This window comes from Vipera ursinii (genome assembly GCF_947247035.1).
Source record: "Vipera ursinii genome assembly, chromosome: 2".
Taxonomy (NCBI): Eukaryota; Metazoa; Chordata; class Lepidosauria; order Squamata; family Viperidae; genus Vipera; species Vipera ursinii.
In genome coordinates this window covers 117,978,921-118,000,418 of record NC_139513.1, presented here as the reverse complement: position 1 = coordinate 118,000,418, position 21,498 = coordinate 117,978,921, and the positions used below count along the sequence as shown (strand labels likewise).

Genomic DNA, 21,498 nt, shown 5'->3' with positions numbered 1-21,498 from the left:
TCTTAACACCGGGGAAGTGGCGGGGGAGAGAAGGGAAGGAAAGACCAAAGGCGGGAAAGGAATATTTGTTTTGAGAGGAGGATACAAAGCCATCTTCAATAATATTGGATCGTGCAAACTTCCCAGGGAAAAAGTGAGAATTGGGTTACAAACCGTGGTTTGTTTATATATATATATATATATATATATATATATATATATATATATATATATATATATATATATATATATGTGTGTGTGTGTGTGTGTGTGTGTGTGTGTGTGTGTGTGTGTGTGTGTGTGTGTGTGTGTGTATATATGTATATATGTATATCACTCCACAGTAAAGCCAAACATTTTGGGTCAGGCTAACCCACCTGCCCTGATCGTTCTCTTAGAAAGTAAACACTTACTTCTCTATTATTTTTCTTCCTTTATATTTCAAATGTGTAAGCCATCCAGTTCATAGCAGCAATCAATGCAACACAAAAAATTAATAATCTAGAAATCAATATACTAATTAATAACATTCCCATAATTGACTCGTGTCTTAAGTTAGCATGTGGGGCAAATATTTGGTCTTTAGGATGGCAGGATGGGGTGACCCAAACCTCAGTGGGGATCCTTTTCCAGAGGATAGGCTCCATGACAGAGAAGGAATGACATCCAAGCCCCATCAGATGACCTTGTTTTAACAATAGGACTTTTCAATAGTGCAGTTTGAGCAGCATAAGTTATTAATTGCAGTGTATTGAGATACATCCGTAAGTGTTTGTGCTGCTATAATCTGGACCAGTTATAGCTTCTGAGGGATTGTCTTTGTTGATTCTCAGTCATCCAGGTCATGGTTATCCCAAAAAGCTTTTTCAAGGGGCAACTGGATTTTCTTGTTTTTCTTTGAAGACGTTTCGCTTCTCATCCAAGAAGCTTCTTCAGCTTCGACTGGATGGTGGGGCATGGAAGGATTTATACTCCTTGCAGGTAGCTGGTCATTTGCATTCTTTTGGAGTCATTGAAGTCACCTGAAGGCTTATCTGTGTCAGTCAAGGTCACTGAGAGGTGCAAATGGGTTTGGAGCCTTTTTGGAACTGTTGAAAGGACTGCGTTGTAGGCTGGAGATAGATGATGCTGTATCTTTCCCCCTCTGTTGAGAGAGGTTTATTCAGTTTTGACATAGATGGCCTCTTTGACCCCCTTTTCAAACCAGTGGTCCTCTGTCCAAAATGTGGACTTTTCTGTCTTCAAAAGCCTTTGTCTTTTAAATACAGATGAGCTGCTGAATCTAGTCCTATCTCCAGTCTACAACACAGTCCTTTCAGCAGTTCTTAGAAGGCTCCACCCCCATTTGCACCACTTGGGTGACCTTGAGGACACAGATAAACTTCCAGGTGGCCTCAAGAACTATCTAAAACAGACATGTCAAACTTGCAACGTCACGCGTCATCATGCAACCTATCGGGACGGTTGGGGTGGGCATGGCTTCCATGCGACAGCATTCACAGGCCAGCAGTTTGACACCCCTGCTCTAAAAGAATGCAAATGACCAGCTAGCTGCAAGGAATATAAATCTTTCTATTCCCCACCATCCAATCAGAGCTGAAGAAGCTTCTTGGATGAGAAGCGAAATGACTTCAAAGAGAAAAAAGGAAGTCCAGTTGCCTCTTGAAAAAGCACCTTTGGGATTTCTGAGTGATTGTTGAGGGCAGCCCCATATGGAATACATTTCCGTAGTTGATATGTGAGGTAATTGCAGCATGAGAGACTGTGAGAAGGATCTGAGAAGGGTTATCTAATCTAGGAACAGCTTCAATTGGGACACTAGGATCCTTTCCGCTCATATTTCCATCTGCTTATGGAGCTGCAACTGTGAACCTACTAATTTCCCTATTGCTTACTGTATCTGTCTGGGGAAGAAGAAACTCATCCAGAGATGGGAGTGGAAAGCCCTTGCTGTTGAGAATCCAAAACGCATAATCACCAAGTCTTGTCAGAGTTCACCTTTAGCTGTTCCCTCCCCAGGCAGGCTCCACCATCTTCAGACGCTAAGAGAAGATTTTGAAGGCATTAATGGGTTAGCCTGTAATTCAGTTGAATATCATCGACATGTTGTTATTTGACCCCTGGCCAATGGATGAATTCACTCAGTGGCTTCACGTAGATGTTCTAACAACAGTGTTGAACCTTTGAAAATCACATACATAAAGAACCTCAATCAAGCTTGACCTCTTTCCCCAGCAATACCAATTGGAACCAGCCATGAGGAAAAGAGAACACACTGCCTGCTAATCCCTGCTTTGCCCTAGTTCAGGGGTAGGCAACCTTGGCTCTTTTATGACTTGTGGACTTCAGCTCCCAGAATTCCTGAATTCAACATGGCTTAAATGGATACCATGATTGACGATACCGAAGGCTGCTGAGAAGTCAAGAACCAGAAAACTGAATACAAATCTGCCAGAATTCACCTATAATAAAGATCAATGCCGCTTCTGTGATGAGTTATGGCCTGAAATCCAGCCCAAAAGTATTCAAATAATCCACAGTGCATCCAGGATCAAGAGGAAGGTATCAAGGTGACTGGGATTTTGCTTCGTTTGCTTAGTACCTAGCATTTTCTACTTAAAACAATGTGATGCTTTATGCTGCAGTGACAACTTGTGAAACTTGCTGATTCACTAACTGATCACAAGGATTAAAATCATGAATCTTAAAGAGAATTTCTAGACAGGTTAGAATGTTAGAGGTCTTTGCCATTGAGGGCTTGAGGGCTCACAAAACATATATTTTGTGAGATAATTTTGTATGATTGCTAGCCAGGGGGAAAGGCCACCATCAGTAATATGGAGTGATGTGTAACCAAGCTATCAGGTAGCACTGCAGCTACTATATTTTTATTAAGAGTTAAACACACACACCTGAACTACATTCTTAATCACAAGTTTGAAGGCACAAATTGTGCCTTCTACCCTCAGCTGTTAAAAATGCTGGGCTTTTCAGCTGGAAAACTGACAGCTGAAGTTTGAGACCTGAGCACCATGCAATGGGATGAGCTCCTTACTTGCCTCAGCTTCTGCCAGCCTAGTTCAAAAGCATGCAAATGTGAGTAGATAAATAGCTATGCCTAAGCATAGTCATGCTGGTCACATGATCACAGAAGCATCTTTGGATAATGCTGGCTCCCTCTGCTAAGAAGCTGAGATGAGCACCACCCCCTAGTCAGACAGGAACAGACAGGGGAAACGTTTACTTTTTTACTACTTACTTTTACCTTTATAAAATAAGACTTCATTCTCAATGGTCACAAGCGCACCCAGCAATGATTTCACAAAGGTCACTTTTAAAATATTGGTTCTGGAAGAGTCCTGCCTTACTGAAACTACATTTCATTTTCAGTTGATTTTAATTCTGCAATGTCTCAGGTCAAAAACTGCATTTATGTTGCTTGAAGTAGATGCTGGCAATTTTTCTCTTTGAAAAACCTCTTTCCTTGTTGCATTCTTGTGTTTATTCAAGCTAAAGCTTCCTGTAATCCAGATTTCTCAATTTCTGCATTTTGTTCTTTCTAGATATTGCATTTCACCTCTTGTAATGTACCACCAAACTCCTCAAAGTCTCTACTGCATCTATAGTAGCTGATACTCATAGGATATTACTAACAGGCATTATCGTGCTATTTACTGGATGATAGCTAAGCATCTATTTGGCAGTGTCCGTGCCTATTTGGAAGTAGTTGTTTACCTTCATGTGTGAAATACAGCACATCCTATTACTTCTATATTAGTAATGGGAGGCTACCTCCTCACATTGCACTTTATCTAGCATTCCAATTTCTTAAAATTTTTGACTATCATATAAAGACATGAAATTTAAATCAAAATATGTTAAATAATAGAAAATAAAACTTTTATTCTATTTTGTTAAAAATCAAAATTCAGAGCATTGCTGGTTCCACTCTTAGGATGGATTTCAATACAAACCAGGTAGTTGGGCTTCAACTTTAGAAGTGCCAAAAAGATTTGGTAAAATGTGAATTAAGCTCTATGGAAAAGTCTAGGATAAGTTGACACAATGTAATGAACTAGTTGCTCAGAACATGTATTTTCTCAGGTAACTGGTGACTTCTTTAAAAGAGAAAACAAAGTGGAAATAATTACCAACTAGAAATTAACTTTGCAGCAAAAATTATTTTTAAAAAATTCTAGGACTGAGTTATTATACGTGTGGTTCCTTCAAAACACGTATCTTCCTGTGATCCATAAAGATAATTTACAAGAGCTACTATTCCAAACACTACAAAAGCCCATCTTAGTGTTTAGCCTAAATACATTGTTTAGAGGACCTTCTTATAACTTGGTAGCCTGGCTTTAGCTTAATAGGATAAAAATATAGGAGACAAAGCACAGCTGAACCAAATTAGTCACCACATAAAGCTATAATTGTTAGAGTATTGGAGTCAAATCCTAATGTAAGTTTCTCTCACGTACAAGTATGGCCAATTTTATAAATAAAATTTAATTTTTTTTAAAAGAAGGAATAACCAAGTTTATTTATCAATTTGGGAATCTGAAATATAAAATGTAACATCAGAAGCAAACAGCTGTAAACAAACCTCATTATTAAAAGATTTAAAAACTTATAATGCCATTCCACTACTGTCTGTGGCTACTATTGCTAAGAATGCCATTATTAATAAATTTTCATGCAAACTGAACAAAAAAGCTTCAGGTTTATTTCTTTGCTTTGAAAAATCAGATTCCATTATATAAGAAACTCCACAAATGGAGGGTTAATTTTTGTGTGTGTCAGTCAATGCTCATTTCTTTCTTTCATATTAACTTCCTGATTAAAACCAAAATAAGAACCTACGACCGAATAGATCTATCTGATTCCTTGTCACAAATATACCAGCTTTCTAAAAATGGAAATGTTTCTGCCTACCTGTGTGCAAAGAACCTGCAAACAGAATATTTAATGAATCTTAAAACCCAAGCCATAGTTCCTTGTATCAAGGTCTAGTCAAACAAGATTTAACTGTATTCAGAAACATAATGGGATGTTCCAGAACATCTTTTCTAAAAAGTAAACTCCATTTGCAGAGAGAAATGAGTTTTTAAAATGAAGTTCCTACTTGGGGGAGGAGAGAGAGAGGGAAGCAATTTTTGAAAATTCTGTACACTACTCCTTACTAGCATTTGGAGCATCTCTTCATAGGGAACATTCACCTAAAATTGCCACTCCTCCCACACCCTAACACCCATAAAAGAAGTGAGCCATAATTATGGCTCAAGTTAAGGTTGGACCCCAGCCCTAAGAAAAGCCATTACTTAGTTATTTGGGATTTGCCCTATCTGGGAGTAGATGGATTAAAACTCAGACTGACGTTTCTTATGTTCTAAGTCAAGTTGCAATAGAATCAATATCGGTAAGAATCTTTTGCTGTTCTTCTTGTTGATAGCTGTAACTTATCTTTATAATCTGTATCTCTACATTCTGCCAAATATCACACTCACCTGTCTTTATAATGCTGAATTCTTGGTTCTAAAACCACACTGATTTGTAAAATGTTACCTTCCATTAAGCAAATAAAGGTACACAGTGGAAATGAATGCAAAATGTCTACGTTTGCAAAAACCATGCCAATTTTACAAAAACATTTATGAGGAAGGATACTGGAAAAGTAGGTAGTCAGTCTTTAATGCATTCATTCCCCTCCCCCACCCCCCAGTTCTTTCTGCATGCATGGAATTAAGGTGGAAAACTGACATTTGAATCCCTGAAATTATTGGTAACATTTTAGCAGACACTGGAACTACTGAAGACAAGTATGTGTTGTATTTCTTATCTGGCCAGGAGTCAGTCAGTAAATGGCCATGCATGAGCTGATTTCACATTCCACCATCCACTTAAATGTGGATTTTCTTAGGCATCTTTCACTGTCCTGTAGAATAGAATTAAATAACCTCCCCTCCTTACCCTGAAATGTAAGAAAATCTCAGTAATCACTTATTGCATTCTCAAAGGTGATCAGCATTCAGAATATTTTCATTGTGCCGTATCTAAACTTTTCAACTTGGAATGGAATTACCTTCATAAATGGAGATATAAGCACACCTCAGAACAGAATATCAGTCTGCTATTGACAAAAGTGCCATTGAAACAGCAGCATACCCTGAAATAATCCAGCTGTCATGACAGACATACAACCACATTCAGGACAGAATACACACATCTCAAATATCTAGAACACTAGAACATCAGATAACCAGCAGAAAGTTTGTAGGCTCCCAAAAAGCAGTTCCTCCTTAAATAGGTATTTTATTTATATTTGTTCAGACTCTACCCACTCCTTTTAGGGGAAAAAAATCTACCTTCATGTTTCCAGAAATTCCCACAGGGAGAGATAAATGAGGCAGCTAGTTTCTCCCATCTCCATTTGTTTCTGGGTTATACTTCCAAAGTGACCGCAAGTATCTGCAGGGTTTTTTTTTATTATTATTAAATAGAAAAAAAATGAAGCAATGAGGATGAACTGCTGGTTCAAAGAATACTTGAGAGTCTCATTACTCCATGGTTGGATTTGATGTTGCTGATAAATTCAGAATTATAAAAGGTGCTTTTACATGTAATAATTTACACAATAGGAGAATCATCGTGGTTCGCTTGTGCTATTATGAAGGATCTGCTGGCCAATTGCAGACTAACGGTAGCTTGTCTGAACCCCGGTTGTAATGCACTAGAATTCATCTTGTAAACATATGACAATATTGGAGCAGGGTTTGTTTTCAGGACAGTTTTGTTGGTAGGAATTTGCCATTTCCTTTGTTGACTGTCTAGTGTTGGAAACCATACTACGACGTTGTAGACATCAGCAGCGCCTTCTGTTTATTTCCGTTGTCTGGTAGAATATGGAAAAACAAATCTTGAGTGTTCTCCTTTAGTTAGCAAGATGTCAGACTTTGTTAACAGGGAACCGAAGTTAAAACTTAGAGGTTAAGATTTAAAATTAAAATTGGAGCGGGGAAGTCTTCAAAAGCTTCAAGTATACAGCTGGTGGGAGGAAGAAGACATCCGGCTGGTCGCAACTATCTGCAGAAGGTCTTGTTGTCTTTCATGGATGAGCACGACTTCCACAAGATTCCCTAATTCTGTCAAAAATAAAAAAAATGTAACTGTCATGGCAAGTTTCTTGTAACTTATGCTAGTGACAGTACAGACTTTCCTCGGAAAACTATGCATCTTAGACTTCTTGGAAGTAATCCCATTTTCTTCAACATCAAAGGAATCTTTTTCACTGTGACAACAAAGGAAATCAGAAGGAACTAGGGCAGGGGTAGGCAACCTCGGCTCTTTTATGACTCATGGACTTCAACTCCCAGAATTCCTGAGTCAGCTATGCTGACTCAGGAATTCTGGGAGTTGAAGTCCATGAGTCATAAAAGAGCCGAGGTTGCCTACCCCTGAACTAGGGAAAGAGCCTTTGATCATTCAATATTTGGTGAGAACTTAGGTACAAAAAAAGATGTTTACCCTGAGATTTTGTTCACAGAAATACAGCAGGAGTAAGGTCTGTGTAACTTCAAGATTTTCTCCTAAGCAAAAACTAGAGTGCCTAGAATTCATTAACTATATTTTATTTATTTGCTTTCTGCTTCTATTGGTTTGATTTATAAAGAATGATCTAAAAAAAGACAGTGCTCCTTTCCTACCTGACTCTGTCAGCTGCTTTCAGACACTTAGTAGCCCAACCAGAATCCCCTAGCTATATTAACACATGCAACTTTAAAAAGGAAGATCTAATACAAATAATCATCTTTGAGGGAATATAGTTACCCTGAAGGTATGTCAGGCAACAGCAACACAGGAAATTAACTATATAAGACATTCCATTATATAACTGCCCACTAAATTCTTATTCCTCCACTAATTGTAGCATTTTAAAGTCTTTTACAAGTGTTACATTTGATCCAATACCTCAACAATAGCATTTTCAATTGTGTGCATTCGGTTTATGTGAAGAGAATAGTTTGACAAAAGACTTAGAATTAATGAGTGAAGAAAAGTCTTCCTCAGGACTTTTGACAAATAGGGAAAAAAATCAGTTTAGAGCAGGGTGTCAAACTCAACTTCATTGAGGACCGCATCACCATTGTGGTGCCCTCAGGGGGGCCGGGTAGGTGTGGCCTACTGGGTGTACGTGGCAGTGGTGGTCATGGTTGACTGGGTAGGCGTGGCCAAGGATGTGGCCACCTCCACGTTGCTTGGGGGGAGATGACTGTGGGGGCCAGGCAGGGTTGGGGGAGATCCAGGGGGTCTCTGGCAGGTGGAGTGGCAAAAGGCCACCCCGAGTGGGGAAAGCCGGATCCTCATTGGCACCATGGCAGCCCAGTCCCAGCCAGGATTCCACGCCTCCCCCCCCCCATCTCTGCTGGGCCTGGGTGGCCATGACGCTGATGGGGATCCGGCTTTCCCCGCTCGGGGTGTACTTTTGTCTACTGGCCCTGGGCATACTCTACCACCTCTACTCGGAGCTTCCTAGCTGACCGCTTTGCCTCCTTCATGCCGGGCAGGCCTGCAGCTCTGGATGGCAGCCTAATGGATCTGCCACAGCTGCGGTGGGTACTGAGGTGCGGGAGGGGAATGCGCTCCACCCATAGGCCAAGGGTAAGACCTGTGCGGGGGCTGAGATGACCAGTGGCGACCTGCTCTCCAACCAAAGAGATGGGACGGAGTAGGCGTGTCTGGTGGTTTGCATCGTGCCCCCCCCACTCTGTGTGCTGCCATTGCTGCTGCCGCGCTGCTGCTGGAGGACTGGCCGGTGTGACAGCAGGCTACGCAGCCCTTGCTACCAGACGATCCCGGCCCCTGCGCACTTACCGCTTCCTGTGCATGTGCCTTGGGGGCTGCTGGGCTGGGGCCAGGCTGGTGGGGACCAGTCCCTTGCCGTCTCTGGGGCATCCCCGAGGGCCAAATATCGGCCAATCGCGGGCCGGATGCGGCCCACGGGCCTTGTGTTTGACATGTCTGGTTTAGAACATTAGAAATGGGATATCTGGTTACATATAAAGCTTTGTTCTTTACAGATATTCTCCATTCTCTAATTTACTGCAATATACAGTTTAGTCCATAGCTAGAGATCTCACTAACTTTATCACTGGTTGGTAAAAAAAAATTGATTTAATACCTGGAAGAGCTACGCTCTTTGCTCACACAGTCATCGTGAGAGGTAGTATCACCATTTCCCATCATGCTGCATATTCTCCGCTTTTTTCTTCGATGGACCATTCCTTCGGTTTCAGAGCTAGAATCGCACTAAAGAAGAAATAATGTCCTGAATTTCAAAACTGCAATTTTTAAAAGGCTTCATCAGAAGAAGCATCCAGTACTAGTCCTCACTTAACAGTCATAATTGGGATAAGTAGCCGTCATTAAATGAAGTGTCATGCAACTGTTCCACTGAGCAATATATGTTTTGGCGATCCTTGCTGCTGTTATTCAATGAATCCCACAGTCATTAAGAGAGGACTCACAGGCTCCAAGCCATTTCTTGGAAAAAGGTTAGGGACTGCCTCTGCTTGAACTCCCCTCATCCACCTATCTTCCCCCCTCATCTCTATCCATTTGGCTGCCCATCTCCCCTACTGTCACCAGCCCTGCCTGTCACACTGCAATTCTACATGAACAGAGAGGTTCTGGCAAATGCATGAACAAAGGCCCCAGAGCAAATGAAGGCCCTGGCTGGTACAGCAGCGACATGTGTTGTAGTGGTGAACAGGGCCAGATGGTAGTAAAGTAGGCAGGCAGCCAAAAGGCAGTCATAAATGTGGGTGGCATTGCAATGGCCAGAATTCAAGGACCAGTTAACAGCACCACTGTTAATTTTGAATGGTTGCTGAAAAAATGGACATTAAGCAAGGAGTACCTGTATGTTTTTCTCCATCCAGAAACAAAACAGGGATGGTAGAAAATCCTTCATCTATAATTAGTAGCTTTGTCTTGCTAGAGTTTAGTTTGAGCCTGATCTCTTCCATGCAAAATCACACAACCTCCAGGCTATGGCAGGACTTCAAGAGTGTCTCTGACCTGGAGTTACAATATTCAGTTAAATATCATCATCATAGTGATAATTCTGGACTCCAAACTGTTGGATGATTTCACCTAGCAGCTTCATGCAGATGTTAAACAACAAGGGAGAGAAAAATTACCTATGTGGCATCCCATAAAAGAGCAACCACAATGCCATTCTCTCCCTTGCAACTACCAACAATTGGCATTGCAAAGGAAGCAGCAGAACTACTGCAAAACACTGCCTCCAATCCCCATACCCTATCTAGAAGAACACCATGGTGAACTATACTGAAGGCTGTTAAAAGGTCCAAAAGGACCAAAAAAAAAGCAAACTATCCATGTCCAGGTACTGATATAATTCCTCAACAGAGCAACCAATCTCTATCCATTGCCAGCGTCCGAACCCTGATACCAAGTCCAGATAACCCACTTCTTCCTCCGTGCTCTGTAGTTGATTCCAGACAAGTGTCTCGGTACCTTTTGTCACAAAAGTAAGGCTGGAGACCAGGTGATAATTATTTAAGACCTTCAGGTCCAGAGAAGACTTCCTGAGGAGGGGGGGATGACTAATACCGGTACCTCCTTAAAGGCTGCCGGCATGAAACCCGCCTGCAAAGAGGTGTTCATAATTTCCCAGGTCCACAGAATTACCATGCTCCCCAACTACACAAAGAACCAGGAGAGGCAAGGATCCAGATCACAATAGCTCAGGACATTATAGAGAGAACTCTGTTCACTTTGTGGGAAGTAATAGGATGGAAAGAAACCCAAGTAACTTGCCAAGGTAGTCCAGATTAGAGGCAATTTGAGGCAAATATGCTGCAAAGTGCAAGCCAACTAGCCATAACAAAGAACAGAATGGCCCTTACCCAAAAGGGAGTCGGACATCCAGAAAAGGGCAATGCAGTAAGAGAGAAGACATAATGATATCCTGCCTGCCCATAACCAAATTGTAGGTGTCTTATTATAGGTGGAGCTGGCCTTAACCAGTATCGACTTAAAACCAGCTGCCTCAACTAAGTCCCCAAGTAGAAGCAGCCAAAATGGAAGAAAGGATCACTAACATACTGTAGGCCTCTCTTTCCCCAACTTTAAGCTTAATTCTCAATCACTCTTTTGTGGTCTATCAATGGTTTACTATGGGGGAGGGGGTGGAATGAAATAACCTACTTGGAGGAGGCCATAACAGAAGTATGAAAGCCATTTAGACTTAGTCACGTGCAGTCTGTCTCTAAAATATTTCTTCTAAATAGGCTAATTGGTGGTACCATTGGCAGAAGCAGAATTTGCAACCTCAACTGAAATAAACAGCATGCAAAGATAATGTCCTCCAGTAGCACGCAGGACAGGCAGATCCTTCTCAGGATTTCTTAAGATTCAATTCATAATGTCACAGATTTTGGTTGAGAATCTTCTCTCTCCTCTTTTATGGACAGTTTTGATTTTTGTCATTATGTACGGCTATAAAGGTAAAGGTTCCCCCGCACATGCGTGCTAGTCGTTTCCGACTCTAGGGGCCGGTGCTCATCTCCGTTTCAAAGCCGAAGAGCCAGCGCTTGTCCGAGGACGTCTCCGTGTTCATGTGGACGGCATGACTGGACGCCAAAGGCGCACAGAACGCTGTTACCTTCCCACCGTAGTGGTCCCTATTTTTCTACTTGCATTTTTACGTGCTTTCGAACTGCTAGGTTGGCAGAAGCTGGGACGAGTGACAGGCGCTCACTCTGCTACGCGGCACTCGGGATTCGACCCACCAAACTGCCGACCATCTGATCGACAAGCTCAGCGTCCTAACCCCTACGGCTATAGTTTGGGTTAAACAGCAGGTGTCGTTTAGTTCCTATGTAGGTGTACCAGCAGCAGCCCAGTCCTTACCTCTGAATCAGAATCTGAAGAACTGGAGCTGGAAGAACTAGAGGAATCACTAGAACTGTCTGAAGCAATGCCCGTTGATTCTTGTAAGTCAACAGAATCAGCTAGTGCAGCTAGTTCAGGATGTTCCTGCTTGAGGACCCTTGGGATGTATAAATAGAGGATAAATGCATTACGTTTTAAAGAGATAAGGAGGGTAAATGCCTTTACTCTTTACTTCATAGGCCACCCCAGAACATTTTTACAGCATAACAAAATATAATAAAAATATGTCCTGCTCTCCTCCTCAAAACAATAAATTAAAAAGAAATGACTTGGTAAATGCTCGATATATAAACCGGGGCATAAAAATCTTTGTTACCAAAGAAAAGAAGAAGCAGTTGTCTCAAAAATGTTTGCTTTGCCAGATCACTATCCATTTCAGGGTAGTTTTGCTTGAGACTTTGCCATGGCATCTTCCCAGAGATCTGCCCAGTTGGGGCTCCATAATGGATGGCAGCTTACTCTGCTGTCTCAAAATTCAGCTTTCACTGCCCATTTTATTAATTTAGGAAGCAAAATATTCCACTGGTGAAATCAGCTGGTTTCCCCCCCCCCTATTGTCCTCATTTCAGGTCATTTTTTAAGGGTTTCCCTAACTGTTTAATTGGCATTAAATCCACCCCCCACCCCATAGGAATTGGCATTTTCACACAATGTATGGAATATCAAACTACTACAGCTATAAAATATTGATTAGGTATCTCAGGTAGCTAAGTGAAATCAGTAATGGGATACACAAATTCTGTTCTTAAGACATGACCCAAATTAATCCAACAGGATATTAATATTATTATTAAAAAGTATGAAGCTGCTTACCAAAAATATAACAAGAGAGGGCTATTGCCTGCATGGGCCTATTGGTTTCTCAAAGACCAGGTGACGAATTGTTATGCGACTGTAATGCCTAGACCTTTGGTTTGATCCAGCAATGCTCGGTAGGAGACAAAAGACTATTCTTCTGTGAAAGTTTAGAAATGCTGGAGCTAGTTGGGATGCCTTTATATACGCAGTAAAGTTAGGAAGTTTCACCTTTAATTTTATTGATTTAATTAAAACATTAAAATAACTTTAATCAGTAATTACTTTAATATTACTTTTGTGCTTAATAACTGAGTGATCAAACATTCTCAGCCTTAAAACTATAACTTTTAAATATATAGTTGAGTCACCTTAATGAATCTTGAAATCCAGAAGCCTAATTCTTCTTCTGGACTCCATGGACCATGTTGCTATTACAAGCCAGACTGTCCAGAAAGTCTTTCCAAAATGCAAAAAACTTAATTAGATTTACATTTCACATATTACATTAAGCATTATTCCAGGTGTCTGCATTGCTCTAGGAAGCAACAACTGGCTTATCCAACCAGCACCTGGGAAATCATTGAAGTAACATCGATTTCTCTCACCTGTACCATTTTCTGGATAACTTCGGTCTTCCCCTCACTGTCTTGTGCCACACCACAGGGAAGTTTGTACAGCTGGCAAAATTCTGAGTGACAGCAATAGTCGTGTCAAGATTGAGAACAACATGCCACCAGCCACCTACAAATGCAACACTGTAGAAGCTTATGATCATCAACAGAAGAAAATGCATAAATCACTGTTTTAACTAACTTTACAATCAATAGCTTGCTTGTTTTACACGTTTTCTTTGTAATACATCCCGAAGATGTGATCATCAATAGCAACTAATTCTGTGTTAAATTAAATTTCCAACACAAGTTCTTCTTTTAGTTTTCCTTATATTGTAGACAGAGAATGTAGAATTGGGCAGAGAGTGGAAGAGATAAGGGGAAAAGGCTGTCAAATTTGTACTTCTTTTTATGTAAAATCCCAGTGCAAAACAATAGGTGCAGGCTGAAATTATCTACATAGAAAGGGGAGAATATCGTACAACCTTTTCCACCCATGTTTATCAGACGACTGAATTCTCTAGACAATGGGACTTGGGGATTGAGACTAGGGAATATATATAAACACAGGTTGAGCCCTCAAGCCCCCTTAAGGATTTTAGCTCAGGAAGCAGGTCACAGAAGAGGAGCAGAAGACAAGAACAAATGGTTGACATATCAGAAAGTATTGGAAAACCATCCAGGGGAATGAAAGAAGATTATAATGTAACTTATGAGAGAGGTTAAAATATAATTGCACTTGTAACCACTGTTTGTATTATTTCCCCCTATTTTTCATTTTTTTCCCTTGCATTTCTTGCCTCTCTTTTGTCTCTTTATTCCCCGATTTATATTAGTTTGCATAATTTTTCTTTTTTCAATTTTTTTTATAAAAATTATATACAGATGACTTTTCTTGACAGTAGATTAAAATGTTCATAGGATATACCACACTTTCGTCTGATGAAATTGGTTAATATTACATATCACTACATTTTCCAGCTTTTAATTATCTTTAACAGATAATGCCAGTGAAAATGTGGTGCTGGAATATTCTGAGTTTAAATAAAGGTGGAATATTTTGTTAAAGCACTATTAAAATATAGTTAATAAAATAAGCAAGCACTAACACAGAACATGACTGAAATCCACATTCAGTTTCTTGTGAACTGAAGATATCATGCATCACAGTAAACATTATTAAACCACAACAAATTTTTCAGTTTTAAGCTGAAAATGTGTGACTGCCCAAAATAACGCAATGAATTTCCATGGGTAAGTGTGGACTTGAGCCTGGGTCTCCCTGGTATCATAACAACATCACAATGATTACACCATTTTTAGTAAGTAAAATTATTTAATCAGATTATTGGCCATAGGGACTTTATTTCCATTTCATGAAATTCTGAAAGGACAAGGGAAATTACTTCTCCCAACTATGTAAGACATCATAAAATGAACATCTACTTTGCACATGTAGCTGTATTAATGCATCGAAGTAACTGATTTTAAGGAAATTATTTAAGAACAATTATCCTGTCAGTTCTCTGATTGCACTAATTAAGGTGTCTGTCACTCAGAAGACATTATTCATGGATTTATTCACCACAACTTCCATAACATTCTAATTGTTTAGAGTCCCTATTTCAGTTTCCTTTCTGAACAACTCACTTTATATTAGGTTTATTCATCTATCCACGTGTCATGTTTCCTTTATGTTCATTATACTATTGTATATATAAAGAGAAGCCTTTGCAGCTTTTCTAGATCCCTTGATTTTAAGGAATGGCACCTGTGTTCAAAGGCTTAGGGATCTTCATAAAAAGATCATCTCATTAGAGTATGTTCTTCAACAGGAGAGGTAGACTATCTTTGATCACTTCTTATGAATTTAATTAGAAGTCCTAAGGTCTGCAAGTAAGCAGTGATTAATATATAGCTTGCCTCCCAAGACAAAGGTGCTCCTGAGCTTATGGTCTTTTAAAGGTTCGTGAAATTCTGGGTCTAAAAGAGCTTTGGAGATTAAGTGTACACATTCTTTGTCACCAGATTGATTTCTGCTGTATTATGATACAATATCATATGACCTTATTAGAGACATAGTAACAATATGCATAAAAACGTAAAAAAATAATTATACCCCCAGAGTCCTCCAGGATATCCTGGTTAGATCTACAAAAGAGGAGGGTCATGTCACATGCTTATAAACTCATACTTGTCGTTCCCCACCCCTCTCAATCTTTGTTTTGTGAGTATTAGAATTTTTATCTTTTTCTCCTCTAAAACTTAATTTGGAGCTTAGATGGTTCACCATCTCAAAGAAATACTTGGACATTATCAAAATGCAGTGACAAGAACGAAGAAGGCAGTGGAGGCTGCCAAAAAAAAGGACCACAGAGTGATCATCCTTACTCTAGAATAAAATAGACTTCAACATAAGAGTTTAACAAATACGCATACCTGGCACAAACACAGTCTCTCCAGGTTTTTGTACTATTTCCAAAGGTTTGAACTCTGAAGGCCAAGTGGGAAGTTGTGTTCGGGGGTATATTACTCTGAACCAAGTGATGGCTTCATCTTGCTGATTGCCTCCTTCTTCGCGAGTCACTTTGATCAGTTCTCTGGGAGTGCTGGTAGGAAAGAGACACCAGCGCTTATGTCCATGGACTAAGGCATTCCATGCACTGGTTCCCAGAGGGTCAATGTGAATACCTGTTCCTGAACGAGGTGGGCCCATCACAAACCACCTGCAATATTAGAAAACTTAATTATTTTTCTTGTTAACATTTCCCCAAAATAAAGATTTCCTTTTTCTAAAGAAGATCCATTCTGTTCCATTTACAAATACTGTATGTATAACACACACACACACAAGAAATTGTTCTTTGTAAGTTAGGCTGTTGATTTATTTACCTTAATATTACCCATATAGTGAAAAAGTTTTCAGGAAGATTATTTCCATATTTCTGGATAAAAAAAATAAAAGTCTAACTCTGTAATCCCCTTCCTAATGAAAAATAAAATAGCATTTCAAGACAGCTACATAAGTCTGGGCAGTTTATTTTACCAAATGTGAATCTTGACTGTGTGAGGAATGGTTTTCAGAATGTCCCATGAACATTCCACTCTATGAAGAAAAAATTTCAAAATCTGGCAGTTTTTAATGTTGGAGAATAAAAAAGAAAAGAATGCAAAGCATCATTACTAAAAATGACAATGTCAAGAATGGATAGAAAATGTTATCCTACGTTCCTTTTTAGCAATCTAACACAATCATCCAAGAGTATGCCCTAGCAATTATCTCAAAGATGAATAAAGAGTTTTATTTTCCTACTGACAGAAGAACCCAACTATGGACATTGTTGTCTCAACAATATAGTCCAGAACTGCACAAAAGATGCATTTAAATAGTAGAGCGACCATTATCAATTGGGTGCTATTCATGTATTCAGACTGCATTTCCCAGAATCTGTACTCCGTATTGCCTTTTGACCCCCTCAGAGAGTGCTTTATTGGCTAAGACCAATATTGGTAAGAAAAGCAAAGACACTGACTGCACAAGTTCACTCTTCTAAAAGCCCTTAGATGTTTTTAAAAAACATTTTTAACTTTATCTGAGTTTTAACTGGTTTATGAGTTATAGCTTAAATGTAGCTGCTGTTTGGAAAGCCATCCTGTTTTACTGTTTACCTCAAAAAGTGTAAACAACCCTTTTAGTCTTAGTGTGCCTGGACTGAATGTGCAGGACAAATGAGAACAATGGACATTCCACTGGTCTATAAGCCAGACTTTTCGTTCTTGGGTTAGCTAGTTTATACCTGTAAGGTGGCCTTCTTTTCTCTCCTGCATATTTGAACAGATCGTCAGTGAAGAATTTGGGTACCCTGTAGTCCTCCAAAAGTTTTTTGCGCTTTGGATGCTCCCCATAACTGCTGTCAAATATATAGAGAGGACTATCATCTCGTGTAGTCTCCATGTATTCAATGTAATATTTCATCTTCATTTTCACGGAATAACCATCGTTGTCCTCCCCACACTTGAATTTCTGGTTCCTGTATTTGCGCTTCAGACGTTCCAGAGTCCACTTCTCTTGGGCTGACCACCCTGCCTCAGCATTTAACAGGACAACAGGCTTATATGGTTTCTCATATCTTTCAATGAATTCTTCCACTGACAAATGGAGGGCATCTGCTCTTTCCACATTATCCTACAAGAATGAAGAACTACCTTTAAAACAAAGTAACAGAGAATGTAATACAGTAGAACATTAATGAGCCTATTAGCCCCACAGAATGAGACCCACAAAGTCAACAAAAATGCTTCAAAATTATGTTAAATTCTTGTTTTCCTTATAAGTTGCATAAAGATATGCAGGCTTATCCAGGTATTGCTAGATGAAGTGGATTTTATTTTTTAATTTTGAAATAGAAGTGTCCGTAATGTAACTTGGGAGATAATTTTTACATGAGGCCATTCTACTGTACTTCCATTCTTATAAAAAAAATCTGCCATTTTAATCTTTTAAACTATGGAATCCCACAAAGAACTACTATTAAAGTTAAGAGAATAAGCAAATATATAATCAAAATCTTAATGTAAAATGTTTTAAATGATAGCTATCAAACTGATCATTAGTTTTTGCCGTGACAGACAAATGTGTGGAAAAAAAATGCTGTTTGATATGCATTTCAAGTATCATACTATACTTCTAAACAAACTTGCGTGCAAGGTAAATTGGAATTTTATTTACTCTTGCTCATCAGGAAGAAGGCGCAAAGAACAAACCTATCCCATTATTGGAAGAACACCTTAGACATGTGCTTTGAGGTAATGCTTCGCACTCAGTCTGAAAAGAGCCCTTGGGAGTGCACTGAGGGATGATCACAGAAATTTCCTGCAGCTGTTTAAAGCAGCCACACAAACCTGGAAAAGACTCATCTGCTTTAAAGAGCTGCAGTGAGGTATTACATTTGTGCACATGATCCAAAGTATTACACAACTCCACCCTGAAAAAAACTTCAGGAACAAGTAATGGACAAGGAGAACAATAAAGAATATTTTGCCATCTAATCTAAAATCATTTAAGAGCCTTATCACAGCTCTTATCCTTAGAAACAGCAAATGGTAATGGAGGTTTTCACAGATGCAATAGATTTTGAAATATGTGTCAGCTACCAAAGTAGCAGATAAGAGTTTTAAATGGGAAAGGAACAGAAAAATAAGGAACAGTAGGGTATGAATTTGCTATTAGAGGTAATCCTCAACTTATGACCATAATTGAGTCTGCAATTTTGATTGTAAGTTTTGATGGTCATTAAGCAGATCACCATGTGACTGCACCTGATTTTATGACCTTTTTACCACAGCAGTCATAAAGTGAGTCCATTATTCACCGTGGAATGTTTTTTGCCAAAAACTGGAAGTAAATACACATTTCTGGCAAAAACATTGTAAATCCCAGTCATGTGAACAATCCAATTATGATGCTTCAGATGGACCAAGTGCCCAAAATGTAGTCACATAATTGCAGCGGAAGGAGAGGAGTGGGTATTATAACTTTGAATCCAAGTGATAAGTAGCTTTTCTGGTGTCTGTTGGAACTTCAAAGGTCTAGTAAACAATTGGTTGTAAATCAAGGACTATAGTTTTAATCCTAGTAAATTTGCAAGATAAAATCTTAAAATTAAACAAAACTTATGACGGGAGATGGGGCAGTCAAAAGGAATAGGGAAGAACAGTGTTTTCTAAATGTCAGCAAAGTATAAAACAATCTACTGGTTGATCCCCGGTGATGCACAACACACCCACTAAGACTCTGACTTCTTATTGTTTAATAATACCAATAATCCCAACACCCCTCCGCCTCCCCTTTTCAAAAGAAAATAAAATCAGATTTGTGAAGCAAACAAAGCTTGAAGGAAAATCAAGAAAAGTCTGATGGAAAAGAACGGCAGTTCTAACCGCAGTCCCAAAAACTAATTTCTCTGGTTGAGAATGAGGTAATCTATATCTGAAAATAAAATGGATCCACATCCATACCTTCACCTTCCATTATTTTATACTGAGATATCTATCTCACTGACATGAAATTTGCTTAAACACACATATACTGTATTTAATAAGCTGAATGGACAAGTCCATTAAGTGACCATGAGTTAAACTCAACTTGAATTAGATTTTACCAACTTTATTTGTAGCGTACCACATTGTTACTTATGATAAATTCATTTCCTGTCCCATTTAAAAATTGGACATAATTTAACTCAGCACTGAACAATCCAATTATTGCTTAATCTTATTTACAGCTACTGAGAATTACATCATATGTAATTAAATCCTTGCTATTCTTACAAGATCTACTTTTTATAATTTACCTTTTCTTCACTTTCTATATTTTATCTAAACTAATCTCTACCTACATATATTCTATGAAATCTGCTTTACATAAATAACACCTCTTTTCAGCATATCAAAAACATCCTAAAATAATTATCTGCTATTAACATTTTCCTTTCCTTTTCCCCTTTATCAACCGATTCGTATCTATAATTCTGGTAATTTGTGTTTTCTCCTTTCCCCAAAGGGCAACTAGCCTGTGTCGACAACAGGTCTGACATAACTTTATTTACTTAATTGCAAATCCTATTCCATTTAACCTGACTTAATTCAGAGGAAATACATACAGACTGCACTACCGATTAAAACAACAGCATCATGTTAAAAATACACAAGTGTAGGTTCTCTCTCACAAACATTCTTTTTCTTGTCCAGAAACAGTTTCCACAGCAATGAAGTCCCGCTGAATTAACACATGTGCATCATCATACTCGGCTGCTTTCCCCCCACTTTAATGGAAACCCAAACCGTACAAAATATAAGCCACGAGGGGGCTTTCAGCCAACCTGCTAAAGACCCTCCTCACCTCGAGACCGTTATCCTAGCCAAAGGGGTCCCCCAAATTCTTCAGCTCTGCGACCCCCTTCCGTGAAGCTTCAGATTGTTTAATTAATAATAATAATTAATAATAATAAGTTGGAAGGGACCTTGGAAGTCATCTAGTCCAACCCCCTGCTAAGGCAGGAAACCCTATACCATTTCAGACAAATGGCTGTCCAGTCTCTTCTTAAAAATTTCCAGTGTTGGAGCATTCACCACTTCTGGAGGCAGGTTGTTCCACTGGTTAATTGTTCTGACTGTCAGGAAATTTCTCCTTAGTTCCAGGTTGCTTCTCTCCTTGACTAGTTTCCATCCGTTGCTTCTTGTCCTGCTTTCAGGTGCTTTGGAGAATAGCTTGACTCCCTCTTCTTTGGGGCAGCCCCTGACCGCCAAACTTTATATATAAAAAGTAATTTAATAATTGCTACTTTAACTAAGAGTACTACGAATAACCATGGCGATAATAAAGGATAGCCCCATCGATCCCTCGGGATCGATACTGACCACTCCGGGCAACCCTGGAGCCGATACAACCCCCAGACACAGAGGGAGTGGTTAAGCCCTTCTCCCCTCTCAGAGACCAACCTACCAAGCCGGCTCTCGATGTCGGGAGGATCAACCGAAGAGAGATCGGTCTCTCTAGCCCAGCGTTTTCCAACCTTAGGAACTTGAAGATGCGTGGACTTCAACTCCCAGAATTCCCCAGCCAGCATAGCTGGCTGGGGAATTCTGGGAGTTGAAGTCCACGCATCTTCAAGTTCCTAAGGTTGGAAAACGCTGCTCTAGCCAACCCGCCTCGATGAGCTGCTGGAGGAAGGGGGTTATAAAATCTTGATGCGAAAGCCGAGCCGCCTCTCTTCTCAGCATCCCCGGCAAGGCGATTCGATTCCCTCCGGTCCGGCTGCGGCTTTCGACGGCCGCCCTTTCCCCGCCACCCACCTGCCTAAGACTCTCTCCCGAGTCCCGCTCACCTTACAGCCCGCCGGGTTCAGCGGGAAGCTCTCGCAATAGTTGTGGCGAGTCCAGTCGAGGGAGTCCTTGAGTTCGGGACGGGCGCTCCGCTTCGCCTCGCGGATGCGCTTCTTGCTTTTGTGGTTCATGCTCCCCACGCGGCTCGCCCTGCCCTGCCCTGCCCGGCTCTTCCGGCTACGGATTCCGCTACGGCGCCCTCCCGAACAACAGCGCCCCGCCGCTTCCAGAAATGTCACCTCCGCGC

At 40.0% G+C, this 21,498-nt stretch overlaps 1 protein-coding gene and 1 long non-coding RNA gene across 5 annotated transcripts; one reads left to right on the top strand and one right to left on the bottom strand.

Moving 5' to 3' along the window:
* Nucleotides 1-10: 10 nt before the first annotated feature.
* On the top strand, nt 11-15,373 carry LOC310635755. The gene is made up of 3 exons (XR_014491508.1): nt 11-133; nt 2,215-2,549; nt 13,420-15,373. It is a non-coding gene; the product is annotated as an uncharacterized lncRNA (long non-coding RNA).
* Nucleotides 3,863-21,479, bottom strand: JMJD6 (jumonji domain containing 6, arginine demethylase and lysine hydroxylase). 4 transcript variants are annotated; one of them, XR_014491505.1, is made up of 9 exons: nt 21,254-21,479; nt 17,165-17,553; nt 15,807-16,093; nt 13,362-13,497; nt 11,917-12,055; nt 9,158-9,285; nt 8,851-8,997; nt 6,345-7,121; nt 3,863-4,097 (listed from the first exon to the last, which is right to left on the bottom strand). XR_014491505.1 is itself a non-coding variant. In XM_083354986.1 (8 exons), the coding sequence occupies exons 1-8, from the start codon at nt 21,380-21,382 to the stop codon at nt 4,055-4,057; spliced, it is 1,398 nt and encodes a 465-aa protein (XP_083211112.1). In that variant the 5' UTR covers nt 21,383-21,479; the 3' UTR covers nt 3,863-4,054. The 4 variants fall into 4 exon arrangements, 2 of the variants coding, with proteins under 2 accessions (XP_083211112.1, XP_083211113.1); XR_014491506.1 differs by lacking the exon at nt 8,851-8,997; XM_083354986.1 differs by lacking the exon at nt 6,345-7,121.
* Between the last annotated feature and the right edge of the window lie 19 nt (nt 21,480-21,498).

What these genes read in the sequence shown, in the direction of transcription:
- JMJD6 (XM_083354986.1), bottom strand. Translation starts at nt 21,382, where the DNA reads ATGAACCACAAAAGCAAGAAGCGCATCCGCGAGGCGAAGCGGAGCGCC. An exon ending in AAAAGAAGGCCACCTTACAG is followed by an intron (nt 16,094 to 17,164) that starts GTATAAACTAGC and finishes CTAATATTGCAG; the next exon opens with GTGGTTTGTGATGGGCCCAC. An exon ending in AGGCACATGCACAGGAAGCG is followed by an intron (nt 4,098 to 8,850) that starts GTAAGTGCGCAG and finishes TCTCTTTTAAAG; the next exon opens with AAGTCACCAGTTACCTGAGA.